This window comes from Phaethon aethereus, assembly GCF_964289735.1.
Source record: "Phaethon aethereus genome assembly, chromosome: 5".
Classification (NCBI taxonomy): Eukaryota; Metazoa; Chordata; class Aves; order Phaethontiformes; family Phaethontidae; genus Phaethon; species Phaethon aethereus.
In genome coordinates, this window is record NC_138579.1 from 28723449 (window position 1) to 28745419 (window position 21971).

Here is a 21971-nt window from a genome sequence, read left to right on the forward strand (position 1 = left end):
TTAGTGGTGTGTTCATTGTTTCTTCCTGAAAACCTTTTTTCTTTGAAAATACAGAAAATTCTATTCCTTGCAATTACAGGGAAGAACAGGAATGTGTATGCATGCATGTATAAAATCATTCAAATATATCATATCTGGATTTCCTGGAGCTTCTGGGTTTATATATGAAATAATTTGGTAGGGTTTTTCACACCCTGACTGTTTTGTAAAAGTTCTAAGAGGTCTAATGAGGGCTTGTTGCAGGTAAACACATGGATTTTTGGTGGAGTTTTGGAAAGTACTTCTTGAATCAGCTGTGTAAATACTGGATAAATCAGCTGGGTTGTTTTTCAGAAAGAGGTTTCTTTTTCTTACGTATGCAAAGAAGTTCTCTCCACTAAGGAGAGAACAGGTGAAAGTGATTTGTTACTGATTGATTCTGACTCTCCTCTGTGTTTTTTAAGAATGTGATTCCTCACTCATGCACAACCTAGTCTATAGGAGTAGATGAGCAGTTCTAGATACTATTATATCTATCTAGATGCTATCTAGAGATAAGGTAAAGATTTTACCCACTTTTAGCCAGGATGTACCCAGCATATATCCATTGGCTAGACACTTCGTGTATTTTGGTGCTCGTCTTCTGAGAATTTTTCCACTTCTGAAGGCAGCTAGTCATATTTAATAGATGTTTGCAATTGGCCATATCATCTATGTTGAAGAGCTTCTTCAAGATATTAATTGAAACTCCGCACAGTCATAGCCCTTGGAATGGAAACTGAATGACAAGAAATTAAGTAGGTCAAGTACTTCTTAGTACGCAGTCCTGACCCTGGGCAGGAAGTTTGCAGTCTACTTAGGGGCCATTATATGCAGATCTGGAAATACATTACTCTTCTGATCATCCTTCTTATTCTTCAGATATAATTTAGAACAGTGGTGTAGACATTGAACCATTCTCACTTTACATATTCCTTAAAAGAATATCGGTTTCTAAAGTCATACCATATTTCCTCTGTGTATTTTAGGAAAATTATTTTTGTGCGCACATATACTCTGGTGGTGGTAAGGAAAACAGTTGCTGAAGTATGTTAAACAGAACAGTGAGCAGAGGAGTATCTTTGATCCTAAAAAATACTTTAAGTCAAGATGCCACTTGATATTAAGTAGAGATGAGATGTGGTGTAGGTCTAGGAAACCTCTGAAAACTATGTATCTTTTTGTAATATTTATTGCTGAGGATAGAAAGTCCTGCAGAAGTACCTCATATAAAGTTAAAACAGGTTTCTAATCTATTTTTAAGCTGCTTTTATTCTTAATGGAAGCTGATGGGTTCAAGCATTATAATCTGATACAGTACAGTAAATCAATACCATATAGTAATTCAGATATCATTTATGTCTGCTTTATCACTATCCCTTCAGTGCAGTAGTAGAGAGAGAAGGGAAGATTGCAGAATCGTAGTGCTTGGTTAGACATGTTAGAGATGACAATGAAGGAGCAGAGGAAATGATACACTGCTCATATTTTGACCAATGACTGCCTTAAGGTTTTCCGTCTGCTCAATATATAGTGTTTCTTCGCTCTTCTCTCTCCCACCTATTTTCATAATTTTGCTCACTCCCTATACATCTATCAGTCATTCCCCTCTGATTGACTTTCCCTATTTGCCCTTTTCCCAGACCACAGGCTCATAGCGAAAACTTCTTGCAACAAAAGCAGCAGTCAATTGTGAGACTGCAGTTTCTGCTGCCATTTCCAGTGATAAGCTGGCATCTTGTGACCCCTGATAAATGACCTCTAAAAAATTGGCAGGTGATAAGTCTCTTAGCCAGTAGGCAGGATGGCTGTTTGCATTTTCAAGAGAGTCTTGAAACAGAAAAAGACTAAAAACTCTGCCCTGCATGTAATGAAACTGGAGATTCCTTTCTGCAGACCTTTAAGGTCAGCTTTATTCTTGGGAGTGTTTCAGGCCACAAGTCAGGCAAGCTGTAGATTTTTGACAAGGATAATACCAATGTCCTCTGCAACATTTAGGTACAATAAGTCCTGTCCATACCTTAGTCTAGGCATCTTTCAGGTTCCATAGCAGGGAAAGTTGGATACTGGGGATCCTTGGATTCCTATTTATGTGCACAGACTGTATTGCACAAAGATTAGACCCACAATGGAGCAGCTAAACCTCCTGCCGGCGTTATGTCACGTAGCAAATCAGTAGCACACGCTAAATGGGTAGCTCTTTGGAAGAAGAATAGTATAACTTAGGAAGAAAATAAGTTATGCTACTCTTCTTCCAAAGAGCTAGCCATATATTTGCTTCTCCCAGTAGCTAGCATACGTGCTGAGAAAAAGAGGGAGGGAGGTGGCATGCCTACATGTTGTACACTTAGGGTTTTGTTTATTGCACTCCTACTCAGTTTGCCATTAGACAACAAAGAGCAATTTATGGACCAACAAAAGCATAATCCCACTTGTTACATATAATAATATATACAGCAATTACCTATTAATTCTGTATAAGCATGCAGAAACGCTTCTTCAAACTCATTTTTCAACAAGCCCATTTTATTTATCAGTAGACATTCAGTAACTCAGTTTTATCTCTGAGTCCGTGTAGCACTACAAAGACTTGACTAAGTGGGTGTATGGAAGGGGTGCTGAACACGGCAAGGACAGCAAGCAGTAGTGCCTGAGAAGTACTACATGGCAACATCAGAACTGCCTTTTCTGGTGCCTGTTTTTCAGTCCTTGGGATCAATAGCTGAGTCAGACTGGCCATGTTAGCATAGTCAGTCTGCCTGCCTGGAGAAAAATGTGAGCAAAGTGCCTTTAGAAGACTTCTGTGAACGTACAAAATGAAAGGAGGAGTTTTTCTAGCTTCCAACTGGTGGCTAGTGAAACGTTTTGTTTTCTGAGATCGGCATTGCTGTAATAGAACTGGAAGATACTTCCTTGATTTGAAGATTTTCATGAAATCAGAAGGGATCATTTAACATTTTGTTTTGGAAAAACAATCTTTCAAAGGTACAAGGCTGCAAACAAACAGTAAAATCTGCTGAGGAGTATATCTTCCAGACTACTGTACTGCCTGCTACCCACAAATGCTTTGCTGAAATCCTCCTTCTTTTTCAAAAGTTGCCTTGCTTTGTACCTTTAAAATTATCAGCACTTGGAAAAGTCTTGTTAAACCTGAAAGAAGTCCTGTTTTTCTTTAGACTTAACAATGTTTCAGATACTGATTAAAAAGGGAACTCTGCCTTTATTCCTGAAGTCGGTAAGAAATATTATGGAAAATTGCGTTAACTCTTGCAAATCCCTCTACAACTATAAAAGTACAAATGAGATCGTCCCTGCTGTTTCAGTCAGGCCTATGAACCTCAGAGCAATAGGATATTTATAAGAAAATTCCAGACATAGCAGTGGTGCCGTGATCCATATGACCCAAAGTTTCCAGTCTTTGTCTATCCTCCTGTCTTTAAGGAAAAACAGAGGGGCATAAAATGAAAACTTGGAAGATCACAAATCATTGTTATGACTCATTATAATGAATGATTTGTGCATTACTTTATGGAGTAGTTAGGTTGAGTTTGGGGGAAAAAAGAAACCTTCCTTTTTAATTTTCACCACTTTATGCCAATTTTTAAGCAACTGTCTTTCCTAAAATAACAACTCTCTTTTTTCCACACTATCCTGGATAAGTACTGAGTTTTTTCAGCTGGGAGAGTGTGTTGTGACATAAAGGTTCAGCCTTGCACGGCTGTTGTCAAGAGCCTGTTAGTGTTTCCATTACAGCATTAAGTCTTATTTTCTGGTGTTTAAAACTGGGCCGCAAAATATTTCAAGTTGAACTTTGGTAGTTTTCAAAATGTATTTACAAATAAGAAAAATAGTCTTATTGGGTGGGGTGTTTCAGTTCTGTGGAAAACTAGTATCCTGACAGCTTTGTAGCAACTGTGATTCACAGTTTTGGATACTCAAAATTATTCTTCTGACCACAGCGTACAACCTGGATTTGAGATTCTCCCAAGTTTTGTTTAGCATTAATTTTTTTTGTTAACTATTAATAGTATAAGAGTTATTAGAAAAATAGAAATAAATCTACTGAAGTCTGAAAATAGCTGCTGTTTTTCCACTACATTGAATTTGTGAGAACTCATCTTTATTTTTGCAGTATCTTCGTACGGTGAATTAATAGGATATATTCCTAGGTGTCAAAGGTTTCTCTTTACTTCCTAGGATAAATTTTAATGTTACACAAAAATTTGCTGAAAGTTGGTTATGTATCTGTGGACTCTGAAAGACACTGTCAAGCTGCCATTTCAACATACAGCAAACTTTCCTTAAAGTTATGGGATTACATTTTTGTTTGGCTTTTTACAGAGGAAGTGCACTATTTCGGATAAATTGTGTTACAGAAAGCAAGACTGTTCCAATATTTTACTAGTTTTACTTTAAGTCACAACAGCAGAGAAAGTCATAGCGCTTCAGAGGAAATTTCATCCTTAACTTGCCTTGTTATGCCCTACTGTATGTTAAGAATTGCTGAGGTCGCTCAGCACTGCCTGATAATGAATTCCATATAAGCTGTAATATTGGGGCACAGCTGGGTGGGTAAGAGTTGAGTTTCAGTCTTTAACTCAGAATTTCCTCTTTTTACTAGTTTCATTTCCAAAGGTAATGCTGCTTTAAGGGTGTACATTTTCTGTCACTTAGTCATACAATCTAACAGAAAAAAATAATTTTTACTTGGAATCAGCATATGCATAGTAGGTAATGTCCCTGTTATGTATATTAGCTATTAGTCACTTAAAATGGTTTGTCTGTTAATAAGGAAGGACATGTGAGTTAAGGTTTTCAAATGCAGGGTATTTAGCTGTACTTTTCAGTAGAGTAAGTCTGGTTGTATTCCTTCCAGTATTTTAAAAATCTCAGCCACAATATCTTAATGAAATTGTTTTCCTTTTAAATATTTTCCAGCACAAGCATAGGAGGTTGGATGAACACTCAAAACTAACACTTCTTTCAGCAACTCACAATTTGATTTTGGCTATTTTCCACTGAAAATGAATTTAGATTTCTGTATTTGACCATTTCATTCCTTTGGGAGAAAAGATATTTTTGGTTATCTTTCTACTTTGACCATAGGGAACAAGTGTAATGTGTATTTCATTGTGGTTTGCAAATTTTTGGTGCTAAATCATTTTGATACTTGAAAAAAAAAATCAGAATACACTAAGCTATGATGGGATTGACTCATCAAAGAACTTAAAATGCTAATGAATACTGAAAAGTATTGGGTAACCCTCCAAAAAATCCTCCCCCAAAGTCTTCTTGCCAGAAAGCCGCAACAATTTTCCTGCCTTCTCAGAAAGAAAAGTGCTGTGTGATGACCATAGGGGACACTGAAATCAAAGCTTTCTTGAGAAAAATATGTAGAAGTATTTGGCTCTTTCTTGAACTTCCAATTGTTGAAGTAAAAAGTGACTTTTTCCTGTGGGATATAGATTTTAATTATATTTTCCTAAACTGGAAGAGTTTTAGAACAATGCTTACTGGTTGTATGTCAGGTATTGTCCAGTAATGACCAACAGTAATCATTCATGTGAAGCCTTCCTGTGGCTTATCAGATACATGTTTTATTTTACAAAGCTGCGTTAAGATTTGCCTTTGTATCATTCTAAAGTAATAGAGAATACCCTTACTTTTTAAAGGCAGAAAAGTTATTCCTCTAATCTGGTATTATTGATAACATAACAATCTTAACTGGTAGATGAAAATTTTCAAAGGCTCCAATTTGCAGAGACTCAGTAATGGATTCATAGATTGCAGTAATGTCACAGGACACAAAAATGGCTCTACAAGGCTAAACTAAATGTCCATCTAGTCCAGCAGAGAGAGGTCAAGAGAGGATATATATTTTTGTAAACAGAAGTTAAACTGAGATAAGAAAGTGGACAGTTTTTACGCAGACGCATGTTACACACTGAAATCAGCCAAACCACACTCTCATTTTTCCTTGAATCCAGACTGGATACTGGGGCCTTTATGTAATATAATCTAGTATCTGATTTCTTGTGAAATCTCTTCTAATTGTTAGTTTATATTCCTCATCACTTTGTCTGTTGTTTCTCTATAAGCTGTTTTGAAGGAAAACATACACGACTTTATCCAAAACTAATAAAAAACGGACTTCTGTTGATGTATTAGGCCATGAGTGAGTACCTATATTTAAAATCATAAAAATAACTCCATCATCTCTGACAACACAAAATTATTCCTTATGGTGCCGTTTTCAACGATTTGTCTAGTTTAGATAAGAGGCAAAAAAATCCATAGGTTTTGGGGGGTTGTTTTCGCTTACAGCAGAGAACAGGAAACAGAGATTACAGGACATTTCAGAAATAAACTATCACTGGAAAAAACAAAATGCTCATTTTACCATTACTGGTTTCTGCAGATTCTTTCACCACTGTAACTAAGTGCTTTGTACACAAGAAGATGTAGACAAAAAACACAAGCAGTGTTTAAATTTACCTATTACTTTTTCAGTGGTCTCTTCCTAGCCGATCTTAACGTCCTAAGATTGTTAAAATCATATATATTGCATGATCTGTCACACAAAATATTGTGTGATCTTTCAGATACAGCTGTCCCTTAATAATCATCACCGTCGTCTTAAGTTGTGCTCAGAAGTTGTATCCAGGCAGACCAAAGCAAAGTTTCAAGGGCAAAATTGTACCTTGCGGATACCCGTGACACTGGCAGAGCAGCTGGTGGAGCTGTTCCCGCGCTGGCAGGACTTGTAGGTAGGCTTTTCAGACAGAAAAACATTGGAGCAATTTCTAAAGGATAATAAAAACGTTGCTGTTCGCACATCCATAACTGAGAGGGAAGGCTGGTGCTTTGTGAGGAGCTCACAGAAGCCCACAGCTGGCAGCTGTATCTGGGACCCCAGAAACACAAGAGCGTAACAGAACTTGGAGTCTTGGGGGTTGAAGTTAGGAAACACTTGCTGTGCATGTGCAATAGGTGGGGAGGACACCAGCTCGGGGCCTCATTCCATAGTTTCACCTTGCTATGAATCGTGCAAGTGTTCTCAGTATTTCCAGCCTTGAAAGAAAAGAGAGCTTGCACAACATCATCGCTTTGAGTATGCATGATGTTTCTCTGACCAGTTTTTAGTGTGGAATGAAAAAATGGTAGTTTTCACTAAATTTTTTGTTGTTGTCATTTTGAACTCCCCCTCCACACATGCACTCATTGACAGAATTAGATTATTAAAAGTATTTGTGGTTTGAACTTAGTTTCTGCTGTATTTCTTTCTCGAGAAGGCATTAAATTGTTTGTATATAACTGCTATGACTAGTTATTTTTTTTTTTATTCATTAGCAAAATTGCCAGAGTATATTTGCTTGGAACAGTTAAATGGGTTAATTTGAGCTGCTTCTGGTCAAGTTTATTTTTGCTAAATATTATCTTCTAAAAATACATGTAAAGGAAAATTTCATTCTGACACTACAGCTACTGTATGTTTGTCCCATGCACATAATGGAAAAATTACTGCAGGAGAAAAAAGTAGAATAGTTCCTCATTAGCAGCTGACAAAATACAGCTTTGATTTCTAAAACACTTTATTACACTCTTGGTTTATATATGCTTTCTTTTCGCCAATAATGTTTTTGATGGAATGATATGCTGCTTAGCTTGAATATAGAAGCAAGAGATAGAGGAAAGTCATCTATAAAAGGAATAGGAAGTACAGGAAAGATTAAGTTCTTTTTCTCATTAGTGTGCTTTTGTTTGGTCTAAGACTCACATTCAGAGAACTGACCAAGAGCACCAGTGAACCACCCAAGCCATTTTGTCATGTTTAGGACTTTGCTGTTTCTCTAGTCAATGATGCAGTTCATTCAGGGAAAATATTTTTTAAAAACTGTAAGCTCAGAGTAAGCCACTCATGGGAAGTTGTCATCATCGAGGCTGAGTTTAGATCAATTGTTTTATGATGGTTTGGATAAATTGCTTTTAGCCAACCTAAAGGGAGGTGGCAACTAATGATGATCTTATTGGATTCGAATTTTGATCAGAATAGCCAATCTAAATCTGTTCCATCTAAATTCTGCTGTAAATTGCTAAATCCGTTGTGATCTAGCTCTAACTTTTACTGTGAATGTACTTGTTATTCAGACGTAGGTAAGTGTTTTGCTTCTGGTAATGTTTCCTCCTTTTGACCTACTTATATTTCCTAGCAGTTTCTGAGATTTTTTTGTCGAAGTACAAATTGCTGGATAACCGATCAGATAGGGAGAGGACAGAAGAATGGATCAGGATTGCAATAAGGCAGAGGTCAGGTGTGGAATGGACAAATGCATGAGTTGCAGTGTTTGATAAATACTTTGGTAAATGTATTTACCAAAATAAATTTACCAAAAAAATGAGAATTTGTCAGTTTGTGTTTGGTAATTTTTTATTTGACTGTCATACCTGGTAGTTGATGTTCTAACTCACATAAGTCACCTCTACAGAGAATTTCGAGTTTTCAGGGTATCTTTACAATTATTTCCATTATTACTATTCCTTTCTTCTTAAAAAAAAAAAAAAGTTACTCCAAAAGTCATAGAAGAAAATAAACTAAAAAGCATAATGAATTCCAACAAAGTGGAAATAATTTAGCTGAATTTTGAAATAATTTCTGGTAATACTTCTCTACCCATGGCTCTGGTTTATTACCTGTGAAGTAAATATGAACTGTATGAAAAATTGTGTGATTAGGTGGAGGTAAATCCATGTCTACTATGCAGAATAATTGGAGTGAGTTCTGTTCTTTGCCTGTTCTCTATGTTACTCCTTTATTGTATTCTTATATGGCTTTTGCAGTTAAATAATCATTATAGCAATACTATAATACTTAAAATGTGACTCTTGCACTACCAAAATTTATATCTTTGGTTTAAAATAATTAGGTTTTTTGTTTTGAAATCTAATAGTCAGTTATTCAACAGCTCATATGATTTACTGTTAAAATAAGCGACAGAATTATACTCTCAATTTAGTTATTATCCTGTAAGTAACATAAGCAACTCAAAGAACTTGAGCCAAAATATTAAATAAATTATATTATCAAAGTACGTTTCGCAGTGCAAAGTTTTGCACGAAATCTAAGGGTTAGTAGATAGCACTAACTAGTAGTAACACCTGGATAAATGTTTAAATTAGCAAATCAAAATATTTTTAAATTAAAATGCAGTTATTTTTTTATTATAAGCATGTGAACTGTTAGATAATGTATATTTATATTAAAGCTTCAGACTATACATTTTTTATTAATTTACACTGGTAGGAATAACTACAGCTAGGAGTGTCTGGAATCATGGGAATTACTGAAAGTGCAAAAAAGCTATAAATGTTTTCAGTTTTCCAAAGGCTGTACATTTCTTTAAAAGTTGTTTTAAATTTAACATTGCACAGATAATGTAATATGTTTTGTTGTTGTGCCATGTAACGCTCTTTTCTTTAAAGCATCCAAACACTTCTGTCAGAACCTGAGATTATTTGCTTTGGTAATGCATAAGCCCCAGTCATGGAGGGAAACGTTAGGAGCTATATTCAAAATACAGTAGAACATACGATAAAGTCGTAGTAAGGCATGTGAAGAGAAGGAAAATACAGCTAAGACTGCCACTCATTGGCAAGCACTGCAATATGGTATAAAGCCTGGTTCTCTGAGTCAGTGTTTTTCTTTCCCTCTGAACTTTGTGGTTGAGGAACTAGTCAGCAGCACTGTATAAAAGCAGCAAGAAATTCTGGAATTTACGCATGAGGGTATAGTCTTTGCAAACCCAGTGGCAAGAATTTGGTGAGTCTAGTCTGCTCCACATCACATTGCGGTTGCCCTACATAGCTGGGATTTAACTGCTCACTATCTACTTGAATCTAGAGATGAAAATACGGGTTTCTTCCTTTTAGATTTTAAGATGACTAAAACAATTTCAGCATCAATTGGAAATCTTTCTCCATCCCAGATCAGTATATAAAAGGGAGAGGATTGCTAGGTAACATTGTGGTGAACAGACTTTAAATGCTAAATACCTGGATACTGTGGTGGCAGACATCCACAAGACAACTTTGGTGAGATGTTCAGCAAGCATGAACAAAAAATTTAGCAGCTGATAGAATTAGAGAGAAAAAATTATTTCTCTTTTTTTTTTCAGAAAACACACACACCTGCTTGTTCTCCTATAGATCTTGATTGTGTTAGAAAAGACTACTTGGAGGACTTTTGCAATAGAAGGGGGGGCAGGAAAGCATCCTGTGGACTGAAGATTTTGTAAAACTCGGAATAAAATACTGGCTATTATAAAACCAACAAGAACTGTAAGTTAGGCACTGGAAACAGATACATGTGTTTATGTAGAGTCATTGCACCACAATATGATGTATCATTTCTTAAATGATAAGTGGCTCGGAGAACTGATGAAGGGACTCAAGCATCTTCTGCATTGTGTGATTTCAGGCTGAGCCTGCTGAAGTTTACTGATCGCGGACTGTTGTAACCATAAAAAATGTTCTCGCTCATGCTATCAAAATAAGAATAATCTAGGTTTATTCATTTCACAAGCAGTAGTTGTAGTGCTGGTTAGTGTGGATAAGTTAAAATATTTTCATGGTTTTAGATCATGCAGAAGTTTCAATGAAGATACTGCCTTTTTGAACAGATCCAAAAACCTCAAATGGTTTTACGTGATTTCCACTTTTTGAGATCCCAACCATGTGTCTTCTGGGGTGAGCAGGGAAGGACGCTGATGTTGTCTTCTTAAACAATACCAGGACACTTTTGTATCAAACAAAGCTACAGCAAAGGTACTGCTCAGACAAAGGAGACATAAAAGACCAAGCCTTGTTGGCTGCTGCTACGAGCCAGAAAGGGAGATTGTGAGGTCCCCCATGGTGTGGGAGCTGGAGGTGGGAACTGCAGGAGGAGCCAAGAGGGAAGGCAGTAGGTGCCGGGGGTGGTCCTGTGTAGGAAGAGGGGGCCAAAGTGCCTCCCACAGCTCTGTGAGCATTCCCAGGGTGGGAGTGCTCAATACCACAGCATTTTGGCCAGAAAGCCAAGAAGCAGGAAAATGAGAGGGGTGGAAAGTTAGCCTGATGATCATTTTTAGAGTGATAAAGCTCTCGGTAAACACATGACATGTTGGAGTGTTCAGTGACTTCTGACGCTTGTTGTATGCTAGCAGTGAGTAGCAGGTCATTCATCCCAGTCCTGGAAAAGCCTCGCTGCCCATATGTCCGTCCAGCGTGTCTCTGAATGCTGCCTGCACATTCTTCTTTTCAGACTTCAAAATAATAAATTAGATCAGAAGTTAATGCTCCAATTGTATTTATAGGAGAATTTATCTTTTTTGTTCTAGCAAAGCTAGTAACATACAAGGCAGGCATCCAGGTTTCAAAAATGCATGAAATTCAGTGGTTTTATAATGCTTTTAGAAAGGAACGGATTCGAAGCAGAGAAAGCCATTATGTATCCCACAGTTCTGTTCATTCCTCTAAACAATCATTAAAAACAGTCCAGGTTGTTTTTTGAAGTGAATGCTTTCACTCTTCTGTATTATTAAGATTACTAATACAAGCTGCTGCTGCTGCTGCCTCCAGAAAAACAAGTAAACATTTTTTCAGGTCTTCCCTGAACTTCTTATAACAAGTGCTGGTGATCAATTAGTTAGTTCATTAAAAAGTTACACATTATTTTATTGAGGCAAGCAATTCTGAATCAAAGAACCCAGTTCGCAGATCTAGGTTGAAGCACATAATTGGCATGTATTTTAGGATCGTTGTTAAAGCTATAAAAAAGATTTACTAGGGAAGGAATGGATCCAAAAACCCTAAAGGAAGGAATATGTTATTTGTGTGACTCAGTGTTACAAACGGACTCATTTAATACTAAGGTCTTATCTACATTAAAACAAAAAACTGAAATAAATGTAAACCTCCTTTGATTTAACATCTTTAGCAAGAAGTTATCCTTCATCTGATACACATAACTTACATATGGTATTATTGCATTTCTTCTGCTATGATTTTCATTATTGCTATCAAAGAGGTATTTTTATTAAATCATATAAATTTAGTTGAGAAGTCGACACTGTATTAACTGTAAAACAAAATTATATAAGTATGTTCACTGTGTTATTGAGATCCACAGTGAGTCTGGGATTAAAGCACCAGTTCTACAAACAGTTGTGCCAGCACAACTTAGTGGGGAACCTTACCCATGTGCTAGTAGGACATGCTTGAGCATTTGCAGAGGGAAAGAGAGGGAAGGCGCATTATTCAGAAGATGGTTTAGAAACAGTGATGCTTTGTTCTGAGTTTACAAGCGGGCCAAATCTTGAAACTTGAGGGAAAGAGATTGGGTTAAGAAAGCTTTATTTTTTAAATATTTGGGAAAAGTTATTTATTGGTGAGTTTTTGCAAGATTTCTTTAAGCAAAAGAAAGCCATTTTTGGTTTTGAACTGAGAGGTGTAAATAATCAAGTCTTAAATATATTAAAATGTGCACGGAATCTACTTTCTTTTATAATTTGATTGCTTGATTGCCACAACGTAAAAGCTTCTGTAGCTGATATTACTGTTGGACTTTGTGTGATGTCATTGAGGCATTTTCAACTATTAGCCTTCCCCAGGGTTCTTTTCAGACAAAATGTTATGCATCAGCTCTTATTTGAGTGTAAGCCTATTGAATAGCATTCTCCTCTCTGCCAACTTGGCAGCAAGTTCTTGTGCTAATAAAAGAGGTTACCCCAGATAGAGATCCCAGATGTGCCTGAACTACTTTTATTAGGACTATGGAGGGGCTCAGTGTTTCCTTCTAACTGTTTTCAAAAAAAGGTGTGGGCTTGCCTTCATAATTGCCCAAAGAATTGTATTACGTCACTGGAAATTTTTTTCCTCAATGTGAATAAAATGTTAGATGTGTTAGCACAGAACACGGCTTAGGAAATACTGATGTTCAAAACAATGAATGCCTTTTGCCACAATACAAACCTTGATTTGACCCTACTGAATTCTGTTGAGAGAGAGGAGAATGTTGCTGTTTAACATTGAGTTAAAAAGACTTTTCTGTGTTAACTATTAATGAAATTCAGTATCATGATTAGAACAAGTAACAGTAGATGTTTCTCAGAACAGCAACATACCTGTGGTATATGATATACTTGCCTGTAATATCAGTTATTCCTTGAACCAGTTAAACACTATTTGTTGGGTAGAATTATTACCGTACTTAGTGATAAACCCACCTTAATGATTGCCTGATATGGGGCTATTGTAGACTAGAATTGTTAACATCAATATTCTTTTTTTTTTTTGAGTGCTATATAGTAATTAGTAGTCTATAAAGAAATGTTGTTGCTAAAAATGATTTCAAAATTTCTCCATACTATTTAGTTGAATGTGTTGGCTGCAGTTTTAAAACTGCAAGAAATAGGGTGATCTAACTGAGATACTTAGTAAAATAATATAGTTTGTTAAACTCACTGTTGCTATCCATAAATCATGAGTAATAAGATGTTTACAATCTTAAATAATAATCTTGATTTTCCTTTCAAGGCCACAAGCTTCCTGTTGAAATCTTTATTGTTGTCAAAATGTGAATAGAGAAAACACGGTTTTAATTAAAGTAATTCATTGCTTGCTTGTATTGTTCATCTTATTATTAAGTTATGAAAAATGAATGTTGCTTTAATTTCTGGTCATGTCTCTGGTTGATTTTTATTGTAATTGTGTCAGATATAAAAAGAAAGAAATTGCACAGTGGATTCATTTCATAGTGAAACATATGATAGTATTCAATTTCAGGTTTTCAAAAACAGGGTTTGACTAAAAGACTCCCATTAGTTTCAATGGGCTTTGAATCAGGCACAGGGTTAACAGCTTATTTTTCAAACAACTAGAAAGAGGTGTAAATGTCAAAGGTGATAGCTATACTGTGAGTTCCATAAACTACGAAAAAAGTTACTAGTAAAGCTCTATTTTTCCTTAGTTTAACAGCTTCTATGAAAACAGTGTTAATAAGTATATCAGGAACAGTATATAATAATGAAACAGATACGTAAAAAAAAAACTTTAAAACTCCTTTTATATAATAATTGGAAAGTTAAAAGTGACTTAAAATCCCTGACTTCTCATGCTGTGATGTAAATTGTATTTTTTTTAGGTTCCAAATTCAAAGAGGGAAAACTGATCCGACTGGTTACAAGAGCCTGGGGGACTGTTTTAGGACTATTTTCCAACGAGAAGGGTAAGAGTATATGTTTTTTAAATTGTCAATTTTATGTGACCTTTTTTAATCACCCATTTTCCAGACATTAGATCCTCTTTATATTCCACCCTTTTTTGCAATTGCCAGGATTTGGCAAACATGTACTCTTACATAACGAGCACAATTTGAAAAGTCTTAGCATTACTTACACTCACAATACCAAATTTGTCTACTAGCATGTGTTTAAAGACCAGAATGCACAGCTGTGTAGAGACACCGGGGCAAACACTGCTCGGTCCTGGGAGCAGGATGGCCGCATCAGTGTAGGGCGGTGTCTAGGCTCTCGTATCTTCTCGTCCTGGTCTTCTGAACTAGCTCAGCCTGAGCCATTACCAGTTCAATGAAGTACTTTTTTCGAAGCTGTGATGAACTGGCATTCCCAGTTAGCTGTGGTAGACAGTGTTTCCGGGACCTGTGTGAGCAAATTTCCACAGATTTCAGTTTGACAGTATATGGAAAAGGATTTATGGTCACCTGAGTCTACTGGCTTCAGAAGGTACCACTGCTCTGAGCCTGAGCTCCTCTAAGGGGCTTGGGCTGTGATCCAGAAAGGGATTTAAATACATGCTTAATTTTATGAGCAGTCCAGTTAAAGCCAGTGAATATAATGGGACTGATCATATGCTTAACGTTAGGCCTGTTATCCACAGGAGCTCTTCAGGAGCTAGCCTTTAATCAAGGTCACTAATTAGTAAATCCCAGTTTTGAGAAGCTGGCAGGCTTTCCGTAAGAACTTTGTAAATATAATACCAACCTGTTTTTTATCCATATATTCATCAAAATGGAACTGTTCTTATATAGAGTGGCATAGATACTATGTATGGAGGCAGCATAGGTGCAGTGAGGCACAGACTTCTTGTGTCCACAAGCTGTACTGGAAAAACAGAGGTGAGACGAGCAGTGAAAATGAAGAACTAGACCAGTTTTGTTTCTTGCAGTGAGGTTTAGCTAAGTTATACTACATAAGTACGTAGATAAAGAACTGGATGGTTTGAATTGCCAAAGTAGGGAGAGGTAGAGATGTTTCCTTAAGGTGTTGAGAGAGGAAGTTGTCACGTTTGCCCTTATCAGTGGCAAATTCGTTTTTGATGAAAGGCTAATGTTGTGCATTATCACTGTAAGGCATTCAGAAGTTTAAAAGCTAAAAAGATTTCACAAAAATTATAATTTGTGGCTTCTGGGGCTTTCTAAGCTGATTATACGTTAATTTTTATTGCTTCTTAAAAGAAAACTATTTTTTTGCAATAAGGAATTATTAATATTTACAGTCATGTCCATCTATTTTTAAATGCAGAACTAGTTTCACTATTTAAGTCAGTGAGCATGAAAACTATCTCATCCAAAATCACTGGTATTTTAGTTTTGTTGAACTACTCACAAAATGTAAAATTAAGAATGGGTAGATGTATCTGGAGAATGCGTCTAAATCAAGAGACAGCTTCCAAGTTAATTGATTCTCAGGTCTTATTTTATTACCTATATGATTATATTGTGTAACTGGATATTTGTACAACCCACATATGTGTGAAATAGTAGCAAAACACTGCAATCTTCAATATACCATACAAAATACAATTTCCTTACTATTTGGGGGAGAGGGAGAAGGAAACAAATACTCTATGTTTCAATTGTTTTACATGTTGAGGCTTTCAAGTGCTTCTCAGAGACACAGCTATCACTTATTCTATGGATTTGTCTCCATTATTATTTTCCCACTGTTCAGACAGTGTGCTGCCTAATGTGCATAAACTGTTTGACTGTGGAGAAACGATGAAGGGTCTGAGCACAGTACTTACCCGTGAATGAATTTCAGAAAGGAGAGATGAAGATTGTTGGGTAGTTGTTTTTTTTCTGCAGAATGCTCGTGCCCCAGTGCTGGAACCAAACCAGAATATTTTTTTATATTTATATCAAGGCATGACTCTATAAGCAGGAAAAGATTATGATTACATGAAATTATTGTAGATTTAAATCACAATTCAGTAGTGGATCGCACTAACTTTCTGTCGGGCTAGAGCCAATACAGTTTTACTTGCCTGTTGCAAAAGCAGCCAATACTGATCTAAACAAAAAGCAAATTCTATGAATACCTATTTTTCTCAAGGAAGTTAGAGAGAGCCAGCAGGTCACATTTAAAGAGTCATCAGTAGTAAGCACTAGGAAAAAAGGAGACAAAGAATCTCAGATACAATATAATCTTAAATTTTGTCAAAAAAAAAAAAAAACCCTAAAAAAAACTTGTTTGTCTCCATGAGTCTTGCATTCCCATCTGCACAAGTTGCCCAGTGTCTGGAGTATGGTGATTATGACACTTGTAAGAGAAGTGAGAGAGATGACTGTGAAGTATTTTAGTTAGTGGAAACCTTGAATCCTGATACTCCCCTCCTTGGGTGATCACAAAAACATGCAAAAGAGAGCACCAAGAAAGGTCTTCACATTTAGATGACAACAAACAAAAACAATTTATGAGGTGTTCAGATTCAGGGGTGTAAATCTGGGAGAAGGGTAAAAGAAATTCATTCATGCCCCCTGTTTTTTTCATATTGGCACTGTGCAGTACCCCCGTCAGTGTGTGGCATTTTTAGACTGATTTTCTGAAATACCTAATTCAGTGTACACTGACTATAAAGAGCCTAGGCATCTCTCTCCAGCACTCAGAATTCCCTACTGGCATATGTGATTTTATGTTAAGTTGACTACAAAACAAACTAATTAAATAAAGGAACATAGTGGGAAAAGAAATGTTACTAATGGCCTGCTCCTGGAAATGTTTACATTTGGGAATAGTGCTTACGCTCATTTGTACTTATATTTTCAATAGTAGCAACTACGGTGTGCTGGAATGTCAGAGCTCAGTTCAGACAAGACACTTCCTAATGCCTTAGTTTTTTCACCTTGTTATGTTGAGGTTAAGTATGCAAAATCAGCCTAGGAAGTACTTATCATTTTTATGAATATAAATGCAAATGTTTCATTTGCTGCAATGCCTCTCACTGAAAATTAACCAATATTTTATTACTACTGTATCACAGTAGCAATCCGAAGATTTCATGGAAAGCTCCTTCATCACAAATAATGGACAGGTTTTCTTTAACGATCCCTCTGATTTTCTCCTCATTATAATGAAAAGGACAGAGGACATATTTCCAGTCTAATCACTAATAGAACACTGTCCTTTTCAAAGAATCTGAAGACTCCTTTATCTTCAAAAAACACTAGAAATTTCTTAACAAAAAAAAAACCACACAGGAAGAAAAGCCCTACAAAAGCTCCCTTCCCCAAACTTTGAGCAACTCTTTAGATGGAAATAATTTTTCTCCACAGGGAATTAAATTCTTCAAAGAAGGATCCATCCCTTGAACTCTTTTCTTGTCTTACAAGAAAATGGGAGCCACAAAACATAAAATTTAATTGAGACTCACTAAAGGAAGGCTCAGTCTAGCAGAGTATTAAAGGTCACATAGCTTTCTAATAAAGGGAGGCAGGAGTATTAACTTCAGGGCTTTTGCGAACTTGTGTTGGGAGCATCCAGTCGCTGCCAATTGCACGGGGGCTGCAGCGGCACAGATCCTCTCAGGTGGTGAGCAACCTCTGCTCAGCTGGATTCACTAGGAGCTGTGCATCCGAGCCTCTCTGGTTTCGCTTACGAGATGATGCATGAATTGACGGATCTTTGACAGCAGAGGTAAACCCACCAGGAGTATATCTGTTTATTGAGGAGTGACAGCTTTATAGCCAACATAAAAATAATCTGATGTTTATTGGGGAAGATGTTTGGGTACGGGATTAACCGAAACCATTAATAGAGAAAACTTTTCATTCTTTTTAGATCCTACAAATAAGAGGTTCGATTATGTTAAACGACCAATTTTTGTATCATCGTCATCTTTACTGCATTTGTGTTCGCTCGCTTTTTCTTTGATAATGACTTAGGTTTGAATATGAAATGTAAGAATAAACCAACGGTCTAGCTGAATGTATGTATATGTTGCATTTATATTAAAGACACATGGTGTTGTGTCTCATATTAAGGATGGAAAATTACGCCCATCTGCACTGTCTTAATTTGGAGTTACAGCATTAAAATGATGGATGCTGTTATTTCAAGTCTGTAAACAACTTTGTTCTTATAAACTTGGGTTTTCATGGGCTCATAATTTTAACAGTAAATGTTCTGGGTTAAAGTTGGCTTTTTTGGTAGGCACTCAGTCAAGAAACCTGTTACTTTCTCATTCATTTGTTAACTTGCCTGAAATAGAAAGAGTAATAGTATCCTGGTTTCCATTTTTATAACACTTGAATAAGTTACAGTTTAAAGTGCTATTAGCCTTTGTTAGAACAAGGTAGATGGTCCTGGGAAAGTGCAAAACACATTTGCCATTGATCATTTAAGACTTCATTACTTCTACTGAGTTATTTGATTATTTATGTTGAATTTGGTTTGGGAAGGAGCAATTACCTCCACGTTTACACAGCCCAATAGCTTTATAACTATTCCTGTCTTGTTCTCAGCACCACCTTACCACTCTCTTGTAACTATAGTTGTCTATACTACCACGCACCTTTTTTTTAATAAGCAACACCCTGCCTCATACGTTAGGAGGACTAGGTTATAGAGCTGCAAAACACTTGTCGGCTATGGGTGGAGTAGGTGGGAGAACAGCCAAGACTAAGCAGGAACTGGATGAGCGCGGAGTTGTCAGCAAACGTGCAGAAGCTGGAGGGTTCCTGGTTCACGTGATATCAGGGATTGTTCATCAATTAAGGAATTTGCTAGCACTCTCCTTTGTCCTGCCTCCATCCATCGGCTGTCTGCTGTGGTAACAAGTGCTTGAGAGACTACAGCAGCGCTCCTGATGCCTGCCACTCCCAGCTGGCTGCAGATGATGCTCTGCTCCTTCTAATTGCCAACAGGTCAGGGAAGGAGACTTGCAGGATTGCCAGGCCTGCAGGCAAGCACCGGCCTCTGGCACTCACCAGCAGTCATCACCGCTTGTTCCTGGGGCCCGGCTGGATGTATGCTCTTCCAGCTGGGCTGAGGAGACCTATCAAAAGGCTGCCAAATAAGTGTTATACAAGATACAAATACTTGGCTACCCTGCGCATGAATCCTTCAATGAAATTGCCGACCAGGGAAGTGTGACATGGTCAGTCATGCCAAAAATCCCTTCTCCCAGCGAGCAGTTATGAAGTGGAGATTCATTTCCACTTACTGGAGGCATAAATTCCTGTGGTATCGAAAGACCAGACTTTAGGCTCTGCTCTAAGTGCTCTGAGGCAAGCAGAAGTGGTGGATTAAGATGTTATTTTCCCCCACAGCTGTCTGCCCCACTCTTTGGTTTGTTGTAAGCATGTCCTACCAGGAGGAGCAGAAGGAACTTGTACCCATGCTTGCTTGCTATCTTCAAGAATCTTGTTTCTTAGTAGACACCCACCTGCACTGCCAATTTCAGAGATTGTGATCTTCCAAAATTAAGTACAGGCACCTTTTCTCTTCTGCCCCGACTACAGCAACAGTAACTTCCACCTGAACACTGAGGAAGATCTGCCGGTATTTGTACTTCAGAAATACTTATACATAGATCCATCCCTTTTCTAGTCCTACTGGCCTGCCTCACATGAACTCATAATACTTGTACAAGCCTTGCTAAAATGAGACTGAAGATGCAAAAAAGGGCACTACGGTACCAAAATGTCTATCAGTATCTATCCTGATGCATCCCCATAGTCCATAGCATAGTGCTAATTTTTCATTCCTTTATCCCACACATTGTAGAATTATTCTGTGGGTCACATTATGCTACATTGGCATCTTCCTGCCATACTGTTGTGTCTGTTGCAGACTTCACTAAAAACCTGTGATTTAGAGTATCGGAATTAATTGTCACATACCTGTATGCAATAATATAATCTGAAACATCAAGTGTCAATTAAGCTTTATAGCACCTTGCTGAATTGAGAACTGTAACTGAAATTGTGAAGGACAGAGTATTGGCGTTTAACTGTGAACCTGTATGAAATCTGTTGGCTTTTGTGGATAAAAATTAGTCTTAGAGCTCAATTTTTGAACCCTTGTGCTTGCTTTGCATATCTCTAAAGAAGAAATGCTCAGTGTTAGAAAAGCCAGTATTTGCATATTTTCAGGGAGCATGAGCTTGCAAAATTTACGTAGGGACATGGCAAGTTCTCGTGGCACATCATTACAATGATCAACTGTTTAATCTGTCCATTTACTTTCAGAAGTGAGTGATTCCATTTGCTTTGCCATTTTTCCTGTTGGTTGAGACTTGGCTCTTACAGTCCCTCCGCAGGCAAACCGTGACACTCCTCAGCAAGTGCCCTCATGCCTTTGCAGTTTGGAAGACAGGATTCATGTGACCCTGTGGGGAATGGGGCTCACAGATCTGCAGTTAAAGGAAAAAAGATGCCTTAGCGTAGACATTAGCCACCAGGTGCTCCACAATAAAAGCATTTCAGTATTTCTTCTGGGTAATTAGCAAGAGTTCCTTTTTCATAATCCATGACGTATGTGTGCAGAGTAATAAATCTGCTTTTCCTGTAACTGTTCTTGGTGCCATTTACTCTCACCTTACCCCATGTCTTACTCTACATAAACCTACATGCAATATCTGGTCTTTCTGTTTTCAGTTTCCTTTGGTTGTCTATAGTTTGTTTGGAGTTCGGTCTTAAAACTGTCATGTGTGTTCTTACCTTGAATGGGTGTTGAGACATAAAATTTAAATGATTGTACAACCTTGAGTAAAATCATCATTAAGACTGCTTTCAAGTTTAGAGAAGAGGAAGGCAGGGAATTTGACTGACATAATTTTCCTGATAACTTACTTTAAGAGTGTGATTTATATTATGCTCACAAGCTTTTAGATCAAATATGGCCACAAAGGAGACGTCTTTTGTGTATCTATAGGAAGGTGATGTGTATTCTGCTTTCTTTTGTAAATTACCATTCACATTTGATAATTCAATTTTGTCTCATTTCCTGGTAAAGACAGCAAAAATATCAGGAAATTCTGATGCCTCATTATGTTCCAAAATCTGTGTATATATGTGTATGCAAGCCTATTTATAATATATTTACGCATTTTCAATCTCTAAGCAGATAAAAGTTAACCAGTTCATAATCCAGTGAGATTTGGCCAACAATGCCAAGTGACTGGATGCATTTGCAACACTAGTCAGTCGTGAAACAAAGATGATACCTGTTCTTTCAACGTATAGGTCTCAAAACACTTGACAGAAGTAAGTATCATTATCTCAACTGTACAGATAGGGATACTGAGGTGTAAAGTGCCAAGGAGTCAAGCAGTTCTGGACTGGAGCAGGTACAGAGGTGGTTCTCATGGAGCAGCCTGATACCATGGCGTTTGTTTGCCTATGGTAGCATGTTAATACCAGAGCTCTGAGGGACACGTGTGTTGGACATAAAATTTCATTCTTTGATATAGGCTCCTAATCAAGAAGAGGTCTGACGACTTAGTCGGCAATCCATTTTGTGAAGTAGTCTGAGGGCAGTCATGGAGGTAGTGGCAGTTTTAAGCCTGAAGCTGGGTATCCTGACTGCAAGGCCAGCGCCCTGTTCAGTGGACGGCGCTGTCTCCAGATAGTCAGCAGTATTTACAGTGACGTTACTGTCATGAGGTTTTCATCATCCCCT

General features: G+C 37.3%; 1 protein-coding gene across 1 annotated transcript in view; it reads left to right on the plus strand.

Moving 5' to 3' along the window:
* SLC25A21 (solute carrier family 25 member 21) overlaps positions 1 to 21971 on the plus strand; it is a gene marked incomplete at both ends in the record, with an annotated part of 261849 nt that overhangs the window by 179674 nt on the left and 60204 nt on the right. Inside the window, one exon of the mRNA XM_082001041.1 lies at positions 14195 to 14278. Coding sequence (XP_081857167.1) covers positions 14195 to 14278 — 84 coding nt within the window. The remainder of the gene's footprint in view (positions 1 to 14194; positions 14279 to 21971) is intronic.